The 21,106-nt window shown below is 31.6% G+C and overlaps 1 protein-coding gene across 1 annotated transcript; it reads right to left on the bottom strand.

Moving 5' to 3' along the window:
- Nucleotides 1-209: 209 nt before the first annotated feature.
- Nucleotides 210-21,094, bottom strand: LOC127728100 (AP-3 complex subunit mu-2-like). The gene is made up of 13 exons (XM_052235328.1): nucleotides 20,981-21,094; nucleotides 17,099-17,177; nucleotides 16,623-16,728; nucleotides 15,210-15,322; nucleotides 13,216-13,340; nucleotides 12,340-12,499; nucleotides 11,771-11,884; nucleotides 10,310-10,383; nucleotides 5,057-5,162; nucleotides 3,634-3,792; nucleotides 2,594-2,644; nucleotides 1,366-1,434; nucleotides 210-535 (listed from the first exon to the last, which is right to left on the bottom strand). The coding sequence occupies exons 1-13, from the start codon at nucleotides 21,013-21,015 to the stop codon at nucleotides 470-472; spliced, it is 1,257 nt and encodes a 418-aa protein (XP_052091288.1). The 5' UTR covers nucleotides 21,016-21,094; the 3' UTR covers nucleotides 210-469.
- Nucleotides 21,095-21,106: the final 12 nt, after the last annotated feature.

Raw genomic sequence — 21,106 nt, forward strand, 5'->3', positions numbered from 1 at the left:
GTTAACACTGCAGTTGTGACTTTGAACCTTGCTTGGGTCAAAGTGAGTTTGACTATGATCTATCTTTCCTAGGACTGGTAGTTTTCTTGCATAAGGTCAGTGGTTCTCTCCCGATACTACGGTTTCCTCCACCAATAAAAACTAGCTACCATGAAATACCTAAGAGTGCTGAAAGTGGCATTAAACACCAACAATCAAAACATGAAAAACACATATCAAACAATATATTACTTTGAAATAGCACTTAACACAATTTCTTGACTTCCTACATGTTACTTTCTTGATTTACAATGTATTTCTTAAGGTGGAGATGAATGCGTTAATCAGCTGACATTTGATAACATACTTCTCATTATACTGTATGTCACATCACAATGAAATAAATTATTCAAGGCATAAAGAGATATTTTATATTGCACTTTTTTGTTCATAACACAACAAATAATCATACTGCTATAAAGTTTTATGTTCAAGTCCTGATCTGGAATTTTCCAGCTTTGGTAATATATTTCACTCCTTTGAATGGTTTGTATTTCTGAAAAATAAAAAACAAATAAAAAACATCAAAAGGTTATTTAATCATTTGAACTTTTGTAGTAATTTTGTAGATACCAAGCCTTTAGAACAATGTCATGTATCATATTAAAGTATAACGAACTCAATTTACATTGTAAACAAACTTTATTTTTCTATATTTATCTTATCTATTTATAACTCTTTATTGCTACTTTTACTTTTCATTGTTTCTCTCAACTTGACAACATCAAATTCAATGTACCACTTTGAGTACTTCAGTAATTAATTTCTGTATGAAAATTGTCCTGATGACGCCTGCCATGCAGGCGAAACATGTAGACTATAGCAAATAAAATTGCAGACCATTTGAAGTGTTGTTGTCAATTTTGAGTATTATTTTGTAGTAATTATATTTTCTAGATGCCACTGGGTGTTAAGCAAGCAACAATCAATTAATCTATCAATATCTTCTGATATATGGTAAGCAGAAATAGCTTAATCCTTGTTTTATTAAGGGAAACCCAATAAATCACTCAGATCAAAATTAAAAATACTAGGTGCAAAACTTCATGTCCTGTAGACTATCTGGGCTAGTTTGGTGGAATTTTGTACAGTTTTTTTTTTTTAAAATCAAACACCCTAAGACATTTTTGTTAAGTTGGGTCTAATAGTCCTCGTGGTTTCAAAGGATTTTTGTTATGTCTTTGTGTTAATTGTGTGGTTGGGTTGCTATCCTAACGATATATACCCCACATCTCTTTTTGTTAATCTTACAAAAATTTTTTTTGACAAAATGAGCTTAAATAAATACAGAGTAAATATCTAAGGTTAGTCTGAAAGTGTACGTACCTCACCATACATATCTAATCTGTTGACCTTGACACCAGAAATAGCCATCTGACTTATTGTAAAATGTAACTGAAATAAAAACACACAAAAAACATAGTAAAGACTTGTTTTTAAAAAATGAAATAATCCTAAATTAAAAAACTTTTGACATCCTAATCTACATTTTAAGCAATTATACTGAAACGACTGTTCATAAAGATCCAAATACAAGCAAAGATAAGTAAAGTAGAGATTTAAGCAACTGAAGCATGGCTTCCAAAAGTGTGTATTTTTAGGACATGACTGAGAAAATATATCCAGTGACTGGCTTGTGTTTGGCTGAAACATACAACTAATGTGGGTCTAATTTGCCATTCAAACATAATTCATCAAAAAAATTAAGTTTAGGCAATCTTTTTGACTTGACATATTCCTTTGCACATGTACACTATCTGACATAAAACATGTGGAGTAATTAATCTCAAAACAAGCCCTTCTTAATAACCCCCTCTTTGTAATGAAGGCTAATTAGTTGACAGACAGCTTAAATTTTACTTGTTCACCCAATGGTAAACTATTTTGTATCAGACATTGATCAATCTGTATGAATTTGTTTCTCATGTTTTATTGGTTTGCATCTAAATAGTTTATCAAATATGATTCTAAAATGATAATAAAATTTAAAAGGTTTTTTGAGTGGAAATCAACAGATCACATTGTTATAAACAGAAGTACAAGCATGGGGATGCACACAGGTGTAAAATTTAATATTTATCTGAAATCTTTTTAAAAGTGAAAAAAATATCATTTATACCTTTATCTTAAATTGATCTCAAGTATTTACTCAAATAAATAATGTGGACTGAACTACTTAAATGCAACAATGCTTGAAAAAGTAAACAGATTTGATGTATTATGTTTTTGACCATGACTTTTGTCTGTATGATTTTCTACCTTGTATGCCACACCTTCTAGTAGTAATGAATAATAATGTCAAGATTCCTTTCTGAGCTCAGTGAGGATTGACAGTTAGAGAGCAGAACACTATGATAGACGGACAAGCAGATAACTATAGGCCTTTGGCCAATCAATCAGTCGGGTTCTAATAAATTAAGAAAATTTTTCTTCCATTATAAATTTCTATAAATTTCAGATTGCATTCATTGGCATTCAATAAGCAGGGACCACTGCCCTGTTCTATTAAAAAGACAATTGGACCAGTTAAGTTACAGTCATTTGCCACACTTACATTTAGTGTAGGATTACTCTCTGGAATGGTTGATCCTGTCTGTAAACTTATCTAAAATGTCAAAAAAATAAACACATGTAAAGCAAAAGTAGCATCAACATTGAAGAATCTTTTATTCTTGACATTTGATGCAAATTCTTTCTTTTTTGACTGGGTTGTACATCTAAACTATTGAAATGCTCTACCAGAATGAAAAGAGTAATTTTGTTAACTTAAATATTCATTGAGATATTTATACCAGTTTTATGGTAAAAGTTTTGTTTATAGGATGAGGTTCACTAAGGGTTCATTTGGCCTAAAAAATTGAAGTATTACAATATTAGGTTATTTTGGCATAAAAATAACTGATAGTTATAGATAGACTGTTCATCAAATTTAAAAGACCAGATGGCATGAATTTAATTTTTTGCACAAATTGACGAAAGCAAACATGCAAAATGCTGGTAAATCATTTAGTTGGACTTGTATGTGTCTACTGTAAATTCAGAAATTATTGCGAGGTTTTTATTAATGCGAATAATGCGACTGTGTGAGTATCGCAATAATAAGAACTCGCATTCTGATATCTGATGCATATATCTGTATGCAGCTTTTCCTGAAATCGCAATAATTAATCTCGCATTTATGTCCATTCTTCAAAAATCGCAATAATAAATGCACGCAATAATTTCTGAATTTACAGTAATTGGATGCCGAAAAAACATATAAAAATGACCAAAATGTATGTATATTTTGCAAATGTTAAAAATTTGCTTTCCTAAGATGTCATGCCTTTCATTGTGACTTCATGGATTAAAAAAAACTACCTGTTTTTAGTTAAGTATATACATGTATAAACATAAATGGAAATGTTAATTAATAGTTAAAATATAAGTGAAAGTTAAGGCAAACTTAGGGTCATTGTAAATTTCTCTCCTACTGTGTTCTGTCAAAGGGTTAAATTTCACATTGAAAAAGCACTCATTGTAAAATTTCAGACAAACCAAGTGTTATTACTTATATTTACTAATAAAAATATAGTAAATTCATAATATACATACATTTCCTTTGATATTTGGTAGCTTGGTAGTATCAATTCTTCCCACATCCCAAGTCATAATCTTTGACACAGGGTCAAAAGTATATTTTCCTTGTGATGGTGTTAAAGTCACATTTAATACTGCTTTAGGAAATGGTACTTCCATTATTACATTTTCAATCTGAAAAATATAAAATTCTTCGAAAATTACTTTTAGCAATATAGAATCTCATTATTAGATAAAATTGAGAATGGAAATGGGGAATGTGTCAAAGAGACAACAACCCGACAAAAGAGCAGAAAACAGACAAATCAAGTAGAGTTGTCTCTGTCTTGATTACAATCAGTCCGTATCATACACTGATATTAATGTACAAAAGGATGTGCAAAACCAACATACACCAAATAGAGTTGACCTTTAGTTAATAATATCCCAGACACAGACCTGACAAAAAAAACTTAATCCTGACAAATGAACCATGAAAATGAGGTCAAGGTAAGATAGAATTGTCCATTTATTCATAATAACTGACAAAATCACATGATAAAAAACGTTACAGTTTTTAAAACTGTTTCTGAATCACGATTATGAGGTCAAGGACAAAAGACGTATATGCCATACAGAAGCTGAAGACATAAGGCATCTATGTACACACTATGAAGCACTCGAGGTTACTGTTTTTTATATCAAGCTAATGATTGCTAATAATTTTTTCCAGTGTTCTCACCAGACAGGAGAGTATTGACCAAGATCAAACTATTTACTTCATCATTTGATAACTTTCTGTCAAAGGCTTTCAACAATTAAGATTTAAAAAAATAACTTTTAGTTTCATAATGTAGACAAAAAGAATTTTTCACATGTGGAACATATGCTTTCATCCAATTTGGGAACCTCTTCAGTGGATCTCTTACATATACATGTATATGTATGTCATATCTTAATGTTTTGTCATTTGGACAAATTGGTGTTAATGGCAGATATAATTATTTACAAATTTAAGACTGTGGATGAGTTAGAACTGGAAATATTATATAGACACCTATCTATTGTTGAAGACTGAATGTTGGCCACTAGATGTCTTTTGGTTATTTGTGTTGTGTTGCTGAACCAGTAAGTCATACTCGAAATCTCCTTTTATTCATACACATAATAACAGAGCCAATGATTTTTCTACACCATGAAACTTTATATCCAGGTATAAAAGGATTTTTCCCAGTATTACTGTGAATTCTGTATTATTTAAGGGATACTAATTTTTATGGATTTGGTGGGTACAGTTGAACCACTATTTTAAATGTTCAACGAACTACAAATTTTATGCAGGAATGTATGCAGATTTTTGTAAAACCAAAAAAAACAAATATCCATGAAAATACCTTTTTTCCTAGATCCATGAAAATTGATACCCACGAAATAAATAAATCAACAGTATCTAACTTACAGTTTTGCCCATGTTTTGCTTTGGTCCTATTGTAACTTCAAATCTACCTCCACTACCGTCTCTATACATTATGTTCTGTTTAACATATACTGGAATGGCAACCATACTATAAACAATAAAATGCTTCGCTGGGGCGCAGCTTGATACGACCGCAGAGGTCGAACCCTGAACAGTTGGGGCAAGTATGGACACAACATTCAAGCTTGATACAGCTCTGAATTTGGATTGTTATTAAATATTTGACACAGCATAGGTTTCTGACACAGAAAGAATGTGGTCTAAGAACTTGAATTTTTTTAATTTACCTATTATGGTCCAATATCCAAAATCAAAATACATGGTTAGATTCAGCATATCAAAGAACCCCATATATTCAATTTTTGTTAAAATCAAACAAAGTTTAATTTTGGACCCCAACTTGGACAAACTTGAAAACTGGGCCCATAATCAAAAATCTAAACATATGTTTAGATTCAGCATATCAAAGAACCCCAAGAAATCAATTTTTGCTAAAATCAAACTAAGTTTAATTTTGGACCCTTTGGACCTTAATGTAGACCAATCTAAAAAACAGGACTTAAAATTAAAAATCTAAATACACGGTTAGATTTGGAATATCAAAGAACCCCAATAATTCAATTTTTGATGAAATCAAACAAAGTTTAATTTTGGACCCTTTTGACCTCAATATGAACCAATTTGATAGCGGGGCCCACAAATAAAAAATCTAAATTCATGGTTAGATTCAGCATATCAAAGAACCCCATATATTCAATTTTTGTTGAAATCAAAAAAAGTTTAATTTTGGACCCCAACTTGGACAAACTTGAAAACTGGGCCCATAATCAAAAATCTAAACACATGTTTAGATTCAGCATATCAAAGAACCCCAAGAATTCAATTTTTGTTAAAATCAAACTAAGTTTAATTTTGGACACTTTGGACCTCAATGAAGACCAATTTAAAAAACGGGACCCAAATTAAATATCTAAAAACACGGTTAGATTTGGCATATCAAAGAACCCCAATAATTCAATTTTTGATGAAATCAAACAAAGTTTAATTTTGGACCCTTTTGACCTCAATATGAACCAATTTGATAGCGGGGCCTACAAATAAAAAATCTAAATACATGGTTAGATTCAGCATATCAAAGAACCTCATATATTCAATTTTTGTTGAAATCAAACAAAGTTTAATTTTGGACCCCAATTTGGACCAACTTGAAAACTGGGCCCATAATCAAAAATCTAAATACATGTTTAGATTCAGCATATCAAAGAACCCCATATATTCAATTTTTGTTGAAATCAAACAAAGTTTAATTTTGGACCCCAACTTGGACCAACTTGAAAACTGGTCCCATAATCAAAAATCTAAACACATGTTTAGATTCAGCATATCAAAGAACCCCAAAAATTCAATTTTTGTTAAAATCAAACTAAGTTTAATTTTGGACCCTTTGGACCTTAATGTAGACCAATTTAAAAAACGGGACCCAAAATTAAAAATCTAAATACACGGTTAGATTTGGCATATCAAAGAACCCCAATAATTAAATTTTTGATGAAATCAAACAAAGTTTAATTTTGGACCCTTTTGACCTCAATATGAACCAATTTGATAGCGGGCCCACAAATTAAAAATCTAAATACATGGTAAGATTCAGCATATCAAAGAACCCCATATATTCAATTTTTGTTGAAATCAAACAAAGTTTAATTTTGGACCCCAATTTGGACCAACTTGAAAACTGGGCCAAAAATCTAAAATCTAAATACATGTTTAGATTCAGCATATCAAAGAACCCCATATATTCAATTTTTGTTGAAATCAAACAAAGTTTAATTTTGGACCCCAACTTGGACAAACTTGAAAACTGGGCTCATAATCAAAAATCTAAACACATGTTTAGATTCAGCATATCAAAGAACCCCAAGAATTCAATTTTTGTTAAAATCAAACTAAGTTTAATTTTGGACCCTTTGGACCTTAATGTAGACCAATTTAAAAACGGGACCCAAAATTAAAAATCTAAATACACGGTTAGATTTGGCATATCAAAGAACCCCAATAATTCAATTTTTGATGAAATCAAACAAAGTTTAATTTTGGACCCTTTTGACCTCAATATGAACCAATTTGATAGTGGGTCCACAAATAAAAAATCTAAATACATGGTTAGATTCAGCATATCAAAGAACCCCAAGAATTCAATTTTTGATGAAATCAAACAAAGTTTAATTTGGACCCCAATTTGGACCAACTTGAAAACTGGGCCAAAAATCTAAAATCTAAATACATGTTTAGATTCAGCATATCAAAGAACCCCATATATTCAATTTTTGTTGAAATCAAACTAAGTTTAATTTTGGACCCTTTTGACCTTAATGTAGACCAATTTGAAAACGGAACCAAAAATTAAGAATCTAAATACACGGTTAGATTCGGCATATCAAAGAACCCCAATAATTCAATTTTTGATGAAATCAAACAAAGTTAAATTTTGGACCCTTTGGACCTCAATGTGGACCAATTTAAAAACGGGGCCCAAAATCCAAAAACTTAATACTTGGTTAGATTCAGCATATTAAAGAACCCCAAGAATTCAAGAATAAAACCCCATTGAAATTGATCAAGAAATAAGCAATTTATACGAAGTATCTTCTTTTGCACAATACTGTGCAATTGAATATTTCTTGCTATTGTGCAATACTGTACAATTGACAATTTCTTGCTATTGCGCAATATTGTGCTATTGGATATTTCTTGCTATTGCGCAATACTGTGCAATTGAAGATTTCTTGCTATTGCGCAATACTGTGCAATTGAAGATTTCTTGCAATTGTGCAATACTGTGCAATTGAAAATTTCTTGCTATTGCACAATACTTATTATATAATAATTTACACATCCTGTTTGGTGTGTATCTCCTACCATATCATTATTATTTGCTTTTAAATATTAATCAGAAATAACCAACTTAAAATGCAAAATTTTAAAAGAAAAAAAAAAGGAAAAAAAGAAAAAAAAAAGAAAAAAAAAAATCCCCCCCCCAAATTTTTTGAACCCCCTTATGATTCATCACCCCCAAACTCAATCCAAGCCTTCCCTTTGTGGTATGGTACCTTGCAGTACAATTTCAGAGAGATCCATACACTTGAACACAAGTTATTGTCTGGAAACTAGAAAAATGCTTATTTTTGGCCCCTTTTTGGCCCCCTATTCCTAAACGTTTCGGGCAATTACCCACAAACTCAATTCCAGCTTTCCCTTTGTGATATGGAACCTTGTAGTACAATTTCAGAAATATCCAAACACTTACACACAAGTTATTGTCATGAAACTAGAAAAATGCTTGTTTTTTGCCCCTTTTTTGGCCCCTAATTCCTAAAATTTTGAGGCAATTACCCCCAAAATCAATTACAGCCTTCCCTTTGTGATATGGAACCTTGTGGTACAATGTCAGAGAGATCCATACACTTACACACAAGTTATTGTCTGGAAGTTACAAAAAGCTTATTTTTGGCCCCTTTTTGGCCCCTAATTCCTTAACTGTTGGTACCATAACCCCCAAAATCAATCCCAACCTTCCTTTCGTGGTATTGAACCTTATGGTAAAATTTCATGGAGATCCATTCACTTAAACTAAAGTTAGAGTGCGAAAACCAATGTGTCTTCGGACGACGCCGGACGACGCCAGACGACGACGACGACGACGACGACGACGACGACGCCAACGTCATACCAATATACGACCAAAAAATTTTCAATTTTTGCGGTCGTATAAAAATCATGTTGTCATTGTTAACTTACATTTTATCACTTGTAAGCTTAAGTCACATACAAAACAGTTTCTATTTTGAAATATTTAACATACTTAACCAAGCTGGTCTGTGATTTTGTTTATCCCGTAAGATCTTTATGAACAGTTGTTTCAGTATAATTGCATAAAATGTAGGTTAGGATGTCCAAAGTTTTGTAGTTTAGGATTAGTTCATTTATTATTGTGTCAATGACATGTATGGACTTTATCAGATGAATGAAATACAGTGTCCTAGCTAGCCCAAAATAGAGGGGAGCAGCTCCATGCTGCCTTTCTGTAGATCCCTCTGCCCTTTAAAAAGTCATGCATGCCCTATGAATTTCTTTTTTTCTGAATGAAAATAAATACTTTACAATTTAAAAGAAACAACATTTTAACTACAGGAAAAAAGCTTTTTTAAAACCCCAAAATACTATAAATCCAGCAAAAAACATTAATCTATTTAAATTTGTAATCTTTAAATATGATCTAGTTATTTTCCTTAGTCAGATAACCACATGAATGTGCCAATCATCTGAAAACCTTGCTGGAACACTGGAATAACTGTACGTGATAACATGTATTAAAAAAAATCGTTGTGTTGTTGAAAACATGTAAAAATAATAACAAAATATATTTTTCTCTCTACAGCATTACTCGCAGTAAACAAAAACAGTCAGAAATATTGGACAAACTGTTTATTTTTTATTCATATTCAAATGTATGAACTTTGGACAAACAATTTCTTTTTCTTATTCTTATTTGAATGTTTGGACAAACTGTTTTTTTTTCATTCTTATTTGAATACCAACATCTTCCATCTTAAATAACTGTAAGTGTACTCCACAGACATTTGTCTAAAACCCTACCTTGCACAAACAAGAAACCTGTCTAAACAAACTCATTGTATTAGAACATACAACCAATTGAAGTTTGACTCGCATCTATAATTATACATTCCCAATAAATATTAGTAAAGAAGTTTTACATGTTTGAACCAAAAAACAATCAAGTGCAAACAAAATCTTGTGGTAAAGGCATATATATAGAGAGCCATTTAGTTTTCAGCATATAATGAAAGAGCTTTTCATCAAATTTAGATAAAACTTCCACTTGCAAAAGAATGTCAGTTGACTAATCTGTATTATTATATATATATAATATATTATCTTAAATTTCATGAAAAGCTCTTTCATCATGTGCTGAAAACTAAATGGCTCAGAGGAACTCTGTTAAATCTATTGTAAAATCTCATAAAGCAAACTGTTTAAGAAGGAAATATTGATTTTAATACATCATTTAATTTAATAATTCAATATCCTAGATAAAATTCAGCTTGAACTGACCAATTTAAAAACAAATTAAATACTATAAGAGGCTGGAAATGGGATACCCCATTTGACAATTAACGGTTGTAAATTACTTTTTAGAATATGTGTTAAACTTACTTATTAGCACCTATATGGTATGATATTAATCTAAAGTTCCCGTCAGGTGGTACAAATGATAGCACTTTATCACTCTGAAAATAGAAACACAATGTCATAGGATCAACTGTTAAATATCAGAATAAACATCTGATTTAATTAATCAGAGAGTCCGATATATAACAAGACCAATACTAGGTCTGGACCTACGTGGCTGCATGCAATTGATTGAGGTAACATGTATACTGGAGCATAACTGATCATTCCCATACCAAATATTAAAATCATTCACTTCAACAAGAGCCAAGAAAAGTTTGACAAAATTTTCCTTGTACAATGAGTGTCGTAAAATTTCAAACTATCGGCAAACAGTGGCAACATGTATATGGCAGATGTAAAAATTGCTTACTCACTACACTTCACTTAACATTATCAAGCTGCAGACCAAATAATAAATCATTCCCTTTGATAGAAGCCAGGAAAACATTTCCTTGCTTTCTTATAAATTAAGCTTTCTGTTTATATGACATATGTCCATATGTATGTAATCAGTATCTTCCAAAGATTTGATTTCCAGTAGTTAAAATGGTGAAATATGATTTATTTTTAGTGTATCCATGGCAACAATCTGCATTTATTTGCTATAAAATATTGCAAAAAAGGGTGTGAAGATGTCACATAAAAGTAGAATTTCAATCCCTTGGAGTGATACCTTTTCTGAAACTGTTTACATATATCTATCAAGAGATCAAATAAAAATCATATGTCTTTCGTCTCATTTTTTCCTAAAATTGAGTCAAAAAGTTTGTGTGAAAAAAATTGTTTGTAAACATGACAATAATAATTTCTGGACAGGATATGAAAATACGGACAGTCAAACAGAAAATAGCCCATAAAACATGTAAAAGATAATCTACAATAAAAGGAGTGGTATGATTGCTCAAAAGACAAGCCTCCACCAGAGACCAAATGCCATAGGTTTTCATGCCTTTCTTAAATTCTACATTGTTTCATGTCTCTAAATATTACAAATTATTCCGAAACTGAGATTCCAACTCCTTAAGGCAAAGTTAATATTAATAGATTTGGCTATTCTTTTTTAGGTCCCTGTTTGTAATAAGGCTTCTCACATACTCTAGAATTTATTCATTCTTGGCTTTCAAAATATTGTGTTTGACCATTCCTGGTGAAGGTAATTTCAGAAAAGCTCTTCAAATCCACCTAACTTATTAAATCTTATTTTTTTTTTGAAGCAATCTTTCATTTTTTATTTACATTTCTTACATTTTTACCGTCAAAATTTCGGAACTTTTCATAAACTCAAGAAAAATATTAAAATCAGTCTATCATGTGAGATAACTTGCAATTATTTTTTTTGTGTACAAAAAATGTTGTATTTAATTTTGATTTTTTTTTATAATTGTGTTATTCTGCACTATACATTTCTATTTGAATCAAGTAAACCTTTTGAAATTAACTGACCTCCCATCTTTTGTACCGTACACATGGATGAAAACTGACATCATCTAATAGTCGTGGGTTGATGAATGAGAGTGTCAAATCTGGCATACCACTCAATTTGATCATGCAGTCAATCTAAAATACATATACAATCAGATTGCTCACTGTAGACTAATGTTTCCTATTACATTAAATACTTTGTTATAAGAGTCAAGAGTAGACTAGATAATCAGCTATATTTTTATTATATTTGTTCTTTTCCACAAAATCTGGAAAAATCACACATTTTCTGCAAGTATGAACAGGATTTACATATACTTCCATCCTTTTGGGCTTGAGAGATATTTTATCTTTTTGCAACATCTGTTTTGAACAAAACAAAAACAATTTAATTTTTTTTTTGGTAGTGGGGTGGGGGGGGGGGGGGCTGCAATAAATTAATTTATTGTCGGCAACTAATTATAGGGTTGGACAGTCTGGTGAAAACCAAATCATTCTGCCATAAGTATTTAGAGTAAATGACTTAAACTTTATCATTAAGAACTCTTTATTCAATAGCTTCCATATCATGAATATCAGGTTATACTTACATAGCCTTGTATTTCAGCAATTACAGTTGAACCTGATTTGTCTAAAATACAATCTATCTCTTCAATCACATCAAAGTAAGCTTCATTATTTGCATATTTGACACCTGTTCTTCTCCATGGAACATTAGATAACTGACCTGTTGGTAGTGTTCCACTGACCCTGTCAAAAGTCAATCATATCTTCCACATTAGGCTCAAATATTCATACTAGAATTTTATTTAGCATAAACAAATGTCTATCTTTGTCACTTTTTGAATGACAGTCAGGATAACACTTTTCAACATACTTTTTTCATCATATAAAGTTTAATCTACCTTAAACCTGAACCTTAAACTGATTATAATTCTAAATATTTTGTGAAAACTGTATATTTTGTTGATGGCATGTAACAGTATTTGCCTGAGGGAACTTTCTTAAAATCATTCACTTGGTTCGTGCATGAACTTCATATTTCCCATTCCAAAATATGTGTCAAAAGTATGCATTTTTGTAAGAATAATGAAATTTATGCTCTCTTTTGTTCTTCAAATCTCAGTAAATATATTTTTGAAAAGACCTTACCCTATCTACAGCTTATAGTTCACACAATCTTATAAATTATTCTTATGCAAAATTTACACGATTTTGTAATACTTTAGACTTCTTATGCAAAATAATGCTATTAGCACATCTCCTCCTATGTTGTTCAGATTGATTCTTTTACTGAATTCTTGAAGTTTATTTAAAAATACAATTTCTTGTCATGTATCATATTGTGGGAGGAGCCACCATATTTTCCTAATTTCACAAATACTGCATAATCTTTATAGACAAATGACTGATCTTTAACCTGTGACTATCATACAGTGGAAGTCCAGAAATTCACATTGTCTTACCCTGTATTTTTGCCAGTTACTGTATCAGCAATTGTACGTAACAAATTTGGAGGTTTAATCAGTTCTTTCAGTATATTTGATTCTACAGCAAGAGGAAAACCATTATCTAACATCTCATCCAGTAACTGTAAAATAGATTATATAGAAACAGTGAGAAAATGTCAGCACAAGCACAATCAAAGCACTGTGGGCAGTTAACAAAAAACCAAGGCAGACGTAATTATGAAAACTGGCAGTGTTGCTTCAATTTTTTTAAGATTTGAAAGAACAAACATGAAACATTCGTATATTGTACATTTATGTTCATTAAATGAATTGATTATTAAGGCAAATTAATTAATATTTCATCAAGGTTTTCAAAAGCAACTCATGTATCAATGTAAATGACCCCCATCTTCTCCCCAAGTGCATGATGTTACTCCATACATGTACCAAGTTTGGAATAAAATGACAGGTGATTATAAAACAGTTGGTCAAACATTCTCTGGCTTTACACTGCTTGAAAGATTTATTTGTTTTCTTTAAAATGAAAATTATTATAGGCCCAGAAATAATTGAATAAATAATTAAAGTAAATTCAATTAACCCAGACTCATTTTTTGCATCAATAAAATTTTATAATAAACAAGAAATAATTGTAACAGGATGCCGTTAGGAAGTCTCCCAAACAAAGCCCCCATAATTCGTCATTCCCATGGGCTTCTGACATTGGGCAAAGTCCATTTCCAAGTTCTCAAACAGGAGGGGTTGGGGTGACCCCAGGGACTCCCCATATATTTCATTTGATTTGTTTTATTGTCCCATACATGAATATACATGGTTTAGGGGTGGGGATCTGGACCGTTTACAAGTTCTCAAACAGGAGGGGGTAGGGTGACCCCAGGGACTCCCCCTATATTTCATTTCATTTGTTTTATTGTCCCATACATGAATATACATGGTTTAGGGGTGGGGATCTCGACCGTTTCCAAGTTCTCAAACAGGAGGGGTAGGGACGACACCGGGGACTCCCTCAAATCATTTTCATTTGATTTCTTTTATTGTCCCTTACAAGTATATATATTGTTAAGGGGTGGGGATCGATACGGTTTACAAGATAAATGTACATTTTCAAATTGAAGGGGGTTGGGATGATTTCTATTGAGCACTACTTCCTATGTGCAACTTCAAAAGTTTTGGGTAGTTCGACGATCATTTAAGGTTTTTCTGGTCATATTTTTTGTATTCCAGAAATAAAAGTATTAAAAAAATGTCCAATTAGTTATAAATAACATAATAGCCAGCTAGATAATAACAATGGCCCGTATTTCAGCATTTATTGGTTAGAACACAAATCTAGGGTGCTCGCATAAGGCAGCTTAACTGCCTAAAACAGTTCACTACTGTGGATTCATATTTATCTAGGGGGTCCTAGTATTCATGGAACATGTGGAAGGGTAAAGATAAACCACAAATTTAAGTGTTCAACAAAATGCAATTTTCCATAGGCTTGTATGCAGAATTTGTTTAAACCACAAAATCAAGTATCCATGAAAATACAATTTTTCCTCCATCAGCTAAAAATTTATCAGAGAAAATAATTAACAGCATTAGAGAATAAAAAAAAAAATATTTCTGGTATTTTTTAACACCCATACACATAATTTTATATCAAAATAAATTTTACTTGAATTGCAATTGCAATAAAACTTGTGATAATCTGCAAACAAGCCTCACTGAAATGGAAGATTTTGGAAAATATTTTATACAACAATTGTGCAAAATTTTATTGGCCTCCTACCAAAAATTTGGGAGTTTTTGTGTTTACAAAAATCATTAACAGACAGACAAAGACATAAGGCGAGGATGCGGGGCCCTAATAATTAATGACAAGAATTATTAATAACTGAATCCTGTTTTATGTACAGTAGATTTAATAACATGGTAATTGCCAATACTCTTCAAGCTGGAATGGACATAACAAGCAAAATTTAAAAAGAAAATAGATCTCTTACCTCGTACACTATAACATAATGTTCTTTCAATGTAGATTCTGAACAGTCATTGAAATAGTCTTCTAAAGTATCACAAATCCTGTGTAAAAACTCAACAACAAATGTTGGTGGCACTAAAAAATAAAAAAAATAAACATGTACTTTGAGTTGGAATGTGGACAAATAAAAGTTTGGTTCCTTTGCTTTTTGTGTTTTTTGCTGTGCATAGACTGATTTTGTGTCATGGATGGATACCCTATATCATATCTTTTCAGTTCAATATACTCTGAAATTACTTAAAGCTTCAGTCAGAATTAGTTGTTATGATATCATCTTTTTTTTGTTATTCTGAGTCGCTGTTTTTTTTTTGTCTTCTTTAACAATTATCTGAAAAGGCTTATCACGGGCCCTGTGGATAATCATACAATACCAGGGCTGCCAAGTCTCACGCATTTAGCGTGAGACTCAAGCATTTTCATGCTTATTTGGCGGCATTTTCCTTTGATCTATTGTTTTTTCTCTTTGATCTTTACGATTTTGGCAAAATCTCACGCATTTGCATTATTAAAAGTTGGCAGAACTGCAATACTGAGTGGTAGTATTATTACCTGAAAACCATTCTGTCAGGATTTAGTAACTGCTCACTAAAATATTTTTTTTTAATAAAAAAATTTTGACCAAAAAGGCATTGAAAATTTTCAGATCTTGGTAAATTTAAAACTTTTAATTGACCGAAATTATGAACTTCATTTCAGGGGAAACCAAGTCTTCATATTAAGCATAGAAAAAAATTTAACTATCATATTGAATGTCAAGTATACACAACTAAAAAATGCATAGTGTGAACTGAATTTAAAAATTCATAAAGGGTTTTTGCTTCAGAAATTATCTCTTAATAATGAAAAACTTCTACCAAAGTTTCATACAATTCTATGAAGGTTTGACAAAGTAATTGATGTGTAACAAACTTTTACCCTAGACTGTATCTACTTGTTAACTGCAAAAAAACTAAGTCCTTTTATCAGTTAAATACAGAAAAATAAAAAACATATTTTCATTATTTCGCTCTGGATACAACGGTTATGTCCAACTTACATAAAATTCCATGAAGAATTGACAAAGTTATTGATGACTGAAAAACTTTTACCTTGGACTGTATCTAAAAGTTAATTGTAAAAAATAAGTCCATTTATCAGTAAAAGACGTAAAAATGAAAATAAATATTTTCATAATAATGGTCTGGATACTGTCTTTTGGTCATAAAAAACTTCTGTCCAAATTTCACAAACTTTCATGCAGGTTTGATAAAGTTATTGATGTCTGAAAAAACTTTAACCACAGACTGAGCCTGAATAAAGACAACGAATGTAGGATCGCTTTGTCTCACTTTCGCGACATAAATGCTGCAAGCTCGACAAAAAACAGTAAAATTACCTTCTGTGGTTACCACAGCAACAAAGTACAGTTGGTTCCTGTAGATATTTATCAGATAATGATGAGGTGTAGGAATAACTGGTGGAACATCATCTGCAGATACAGCCTATAACCAAAAATGATAGATATGCAAACAAAAACCAGCACAGGTCATCAATGTATGAGTACAGTCATTTCAATCACACTCTTCTTTGTTTCACCTGACTACCTGAACAAGTATATAGATGATTTAAGTCTTAATTTTTGTGCTATTATATTAAGAACTCTCAACTTAAGAGTTTTATTATTCTATTATTTTATCAAAATACTTGTCATCTGCATGTTTAGACTAGAAACCAGATAAAACTTGCTCATTACAATGATGTCAATCCTAAAAGAAAAATAATTTGCATTTGTTTGGAAAAAAAATAAAATAAAACAACAATATGCAGAAAATTTTTCCAACAAGTAGCCATACTTTTTTTTAAATTTCATACCTTGCTTTGGACTTCGAAAAAGTAATCACATATGGATTTATGTATTACACTTTTCCAATGTTTTTCCATAAATACATCACTGAAAAGAAACCAAAACAAAAATATCACTGCAACATATCTGTTTTTATTGACAGACTTTCTTCAAATATATTTTTTTAAATGGCAAAATGTTTATTTAATACATCAGGAGTACCCACAAAGTACCAAGTTGAACACACTTTGCAACTTGCTCATGAATTTTTTTGTCAGTTTAAAATCTCAATTAGAGCTAATGTTGTATTGTTACTAATATCTTGCTGACTTTAAATTAAAAATAACTGTCCAATTCGTGCACTTTCCAGTACATTTTCTATGTTACAATGCTTATGTATTTCTGTCACAGAAAGAACTGATTGTTAAATTATGTCATTTACGCAGGTTGATCTCAGTTCAACCTTTGGCACGGTTGCAACTTATTCATAAAAAACAAATTGAGATTGGTCTAATATGAGAAAAGTGCTACCTGTGAAAGAGGAGAAGTGTTAGCTAGCCATGTAAAACAGGCTTACTTATTTGTTCAAATATTACTAAGGAAATCTTTTTGTTTTTTATTTTGTGCATCGCCTCAGGATGTACTTGGATACTTCAGGGTGTTAAAATATCCATATCTACGGATATGAACGTAGATAACTTATATTATCTACATTGTATGTATTAAACAACAGGGAAAAAACTTAACGGTCGCCCAGTCGCCCATGGCGACCAGAAATTGACCTGGGCGATCTTTTTATTCAGTCGTGGTAGCCCAGGTGGCGAATTGAAAACAAAGTACTCGACAGACGGAAATCCGCTGTTTATTGTGGCTCCAAGTGCTGGCTACTTCACTGACAAAAATATAAATTCAAAAAGAAAAAAAATATTTTTAAAATGTAAACAGGCAAGTGTCGAGAGTCGTATTGTCGCAAAGTCGCGATAAACAAGGATGTAAAATCAGTGTTTACCTTTGACTAAATATAGTTCATGTTAATTCAGGTCACTGATTGGTCGTCTATTTAAAGTCCGGAAAGTATCGTATGTTTGCAAGGATAACAAGAGAGACGTTCCGATGGTAATTTACAATATGAAGTGATCAAATACCCTGTTCTGTTTTGGCTTCAAGAAAGCGAAGAAATTCAGAGAAGATGACAATAGCATGTTATGAAATAATATCAGTCAAATAAAAGAACATATAATATATAATGTTGTTAAGAATCTGGAAAACAGTACCTTTTGTAGTTCCCTTTTCAAAGCCCACGTGGTGTCCAGAGAATGAAAGTCAAAAACGAAAGTAGAATATTGATTTTAGTTTCCTACTTACTGATCAGTTTACAAAAAAGAAAAAATCAGAGGAGATATCAATTTTATGACAATGCTTTTGAAATACGTGTACAAGTCTTTTGGGAAAAAAGGTGGGTCATTTGTTTACAAATGTACGTAGTTACGCAAAATAAATCGATCAAGATATTTAATAAATTAGATTATTAAAGAAATAAAATTAAATATTTCATCGATCATCTACATGTATTTAAGGACAGAGAATTCTTTAGTTGTCTTAAAAAGATATTTAAAAAAAACTGGTACACAGGGCATGAAGATTCCAATTTTGTAAATGATTTTTTTTTTATTAAATTTGATTGAAGTCAACAACAAAAATAAGACAAAATTTACATTTTCCCAAGCATCTAAATCACCTCCAGGTATGCTCAGAATGCAGGGTTTTGTCTCTTAAATTTCAAAATTTTCTTGGGGGGGAGGGGGATGCCCCCAAACCCCCCTAGCAAGTTCAGCCCGCTTTGCGGGCTTCACCGGTGATACTCATAGTGAAATAAAGTGGGCTACTGACTTTTTGTCTGGGCTAACTGATTTTCAAGTCTAGTAGCCCAGCTGGCTACTGGCCTTACAAAGTTAAGTTTCACCCCTGAACAAACATGAAATTGGAAAAATTAGACACCATGGACACGTCAGCATGTTTTTAATCTTTATTTACAAAAATTTCCATTATCTATCAGGTGAGTTTTCTTTGAAACTCATTTTGCATTTGTTTCCTATCTTATAAAATTGTATGTTGAATCAGCATTAAAGACTTGTTTTAATTTAAATAAACATAAGATTCCACATCTTTCACAGGAAACACCTGCCTCATATTACATGTTGGTAAAAATCATATCTACAAAATTGTGACAAATTGTATGCTCCTTAGGGTTCACCACAGAATGAAAACCAAGGGTGGAGGAGAAAGGTCAACAAGTTTCAGATGACGTGGTGCATTTGATCGTATTGCTCCACGGAAAAAAATTGTCCCCGATTTGTTGTGGCTTCTAAGTTGTTGACATACATGTATCTATCTAATTTAAAGGTTGAATCTTGTATAATTGGTCCTATTTATGGTCACCACACTTTTATGGAGCTACAATGTATTAAACAGGTAGAAGTGAAGACCCATTAATATGGCTCAGACTTTAGGGAAAAATGGGATCCATAAAATGCTTTTCATATGATAAAATTTTAGTTTAAATAACAATTTCAAGAAGCTTCCTTTCATGAAAATTTAGATTTAATTTCAGTTGCCTAATGAACCACAAGGTTTGATAGAAAGGATAAAATAATTTTAGAAAAAACACATTTTTCAGAATTTCATAGCCATTTCAAACAAGTCTGCTCAGACTAGTAAAATTCATATTACCTTAAAGATTTGTAATATAAAATGACAATATTATAAAATCCTAACCACCCCCCCCCTCCCCCCAAAAAAAATGTATGTAAAGTAAGTATATACAAGTATTAGCAGCTTCACTCTTTTACTCAGATAATACATATAATTTTCATTATTTGAATAAATTTAAATGGCACTCTGATCTCAGCTGTTTATTAAAATTGTCAGATTGAAATTATTTACTGGCTATAAATAACCAGATTCAATGTTGTCTTTGATGTAGGGATTTTACCATATTTTCCAACAAAAAAGCACATGGCTGTCAACAAAAGTAAACACACAATTTTTGCCTTTGATTATGACATGTTTGCAACATTTCTGATTTAATTTGATCATTGAATGGTCACATTCAGAAACTTGTTCTACCATGTAAGACAATGTAAATAAATGCAATCAACAGTCGATTTAAACCCTTGAGGCAGTTTTCCATCCAAATAACACTTATTGAAATTCTTAATTGCTACTGACATGATAATTGGATTACAGGTATCTGGTATTTAACTACAATCTATGGATTTTTTTAAGTGTGGCGGACAACAAAATAAGCATCCAAGTGGCGCTGGGAATTTAAGGCTGGCGCTTGGACTTTAAGTGTGGCGAACTGCCACATTACAATAGGTCATGGGGGATCCCTGCTCCTTTATAATGTAATCTGATAGGAAATTGTGAGAACTCTTATTCCTCTTTATGATGTTTTACACAAAGTCCCAAGATACTGGAAGACAGAAACAAAAAAGGATTTCTGCAGGAATATGGAAGGCTGAAAAAAAGTTACCGGTTTTGGACTCGTAAGTATATTTATTAACATTAATAATTGATTCTTCTACTGTTATTGAGGTCTTTGTCCTCATATTATTAAGCTTCTTAATATTTGTAAACTTGATTACTTCAGAGCACATTCTGAAAATGTCATGAATGTAGAACTATTCATTATTATTAGATTTTCTCCTCTTTTTTCCGGTTGGGAGTTGGTCTTCTATGGTGATTTTATTCAATTTTGTCAACTTTATTCATATCTTAAAATTAAAAGTTGGTGATGTTGTCATAATATGTTGGCACTCTGACTGAATTTTGATAATCTATCTGTTCTGTTTCCTGTTTAGAATACAATAAAAAAGTGGGTATAGTAATTCTATCTGAGAAAAAAGTACCCGCTGTTGTTGATAATAAAAAGGCTGTGTATCATTTTGTTTGTCAGGTGATGAAGAAAGAAGGGGTTGACAGCAAAACAGGAAGTTGATTCTGGAAAAAAAATCCGGACAAATGTCGATAACACT

Source organism: Mytilus californianus, unplaced genomic scaffold (genome assembly GCF_021869535.1).
Source record: "Mytilus californianus isolate M0D057914Y unplaced genomic scaffold, xbMytCali1.0.p SCAF_2, whole genome shotgun sequence".
NCBI classification, from domain to species: domain Eukaryota; kingdom Metazoa; phylum Mollusca; class Bivalvia; order Mytilida; family Mytilidae; genus Mytilus; species Mytilus californianus.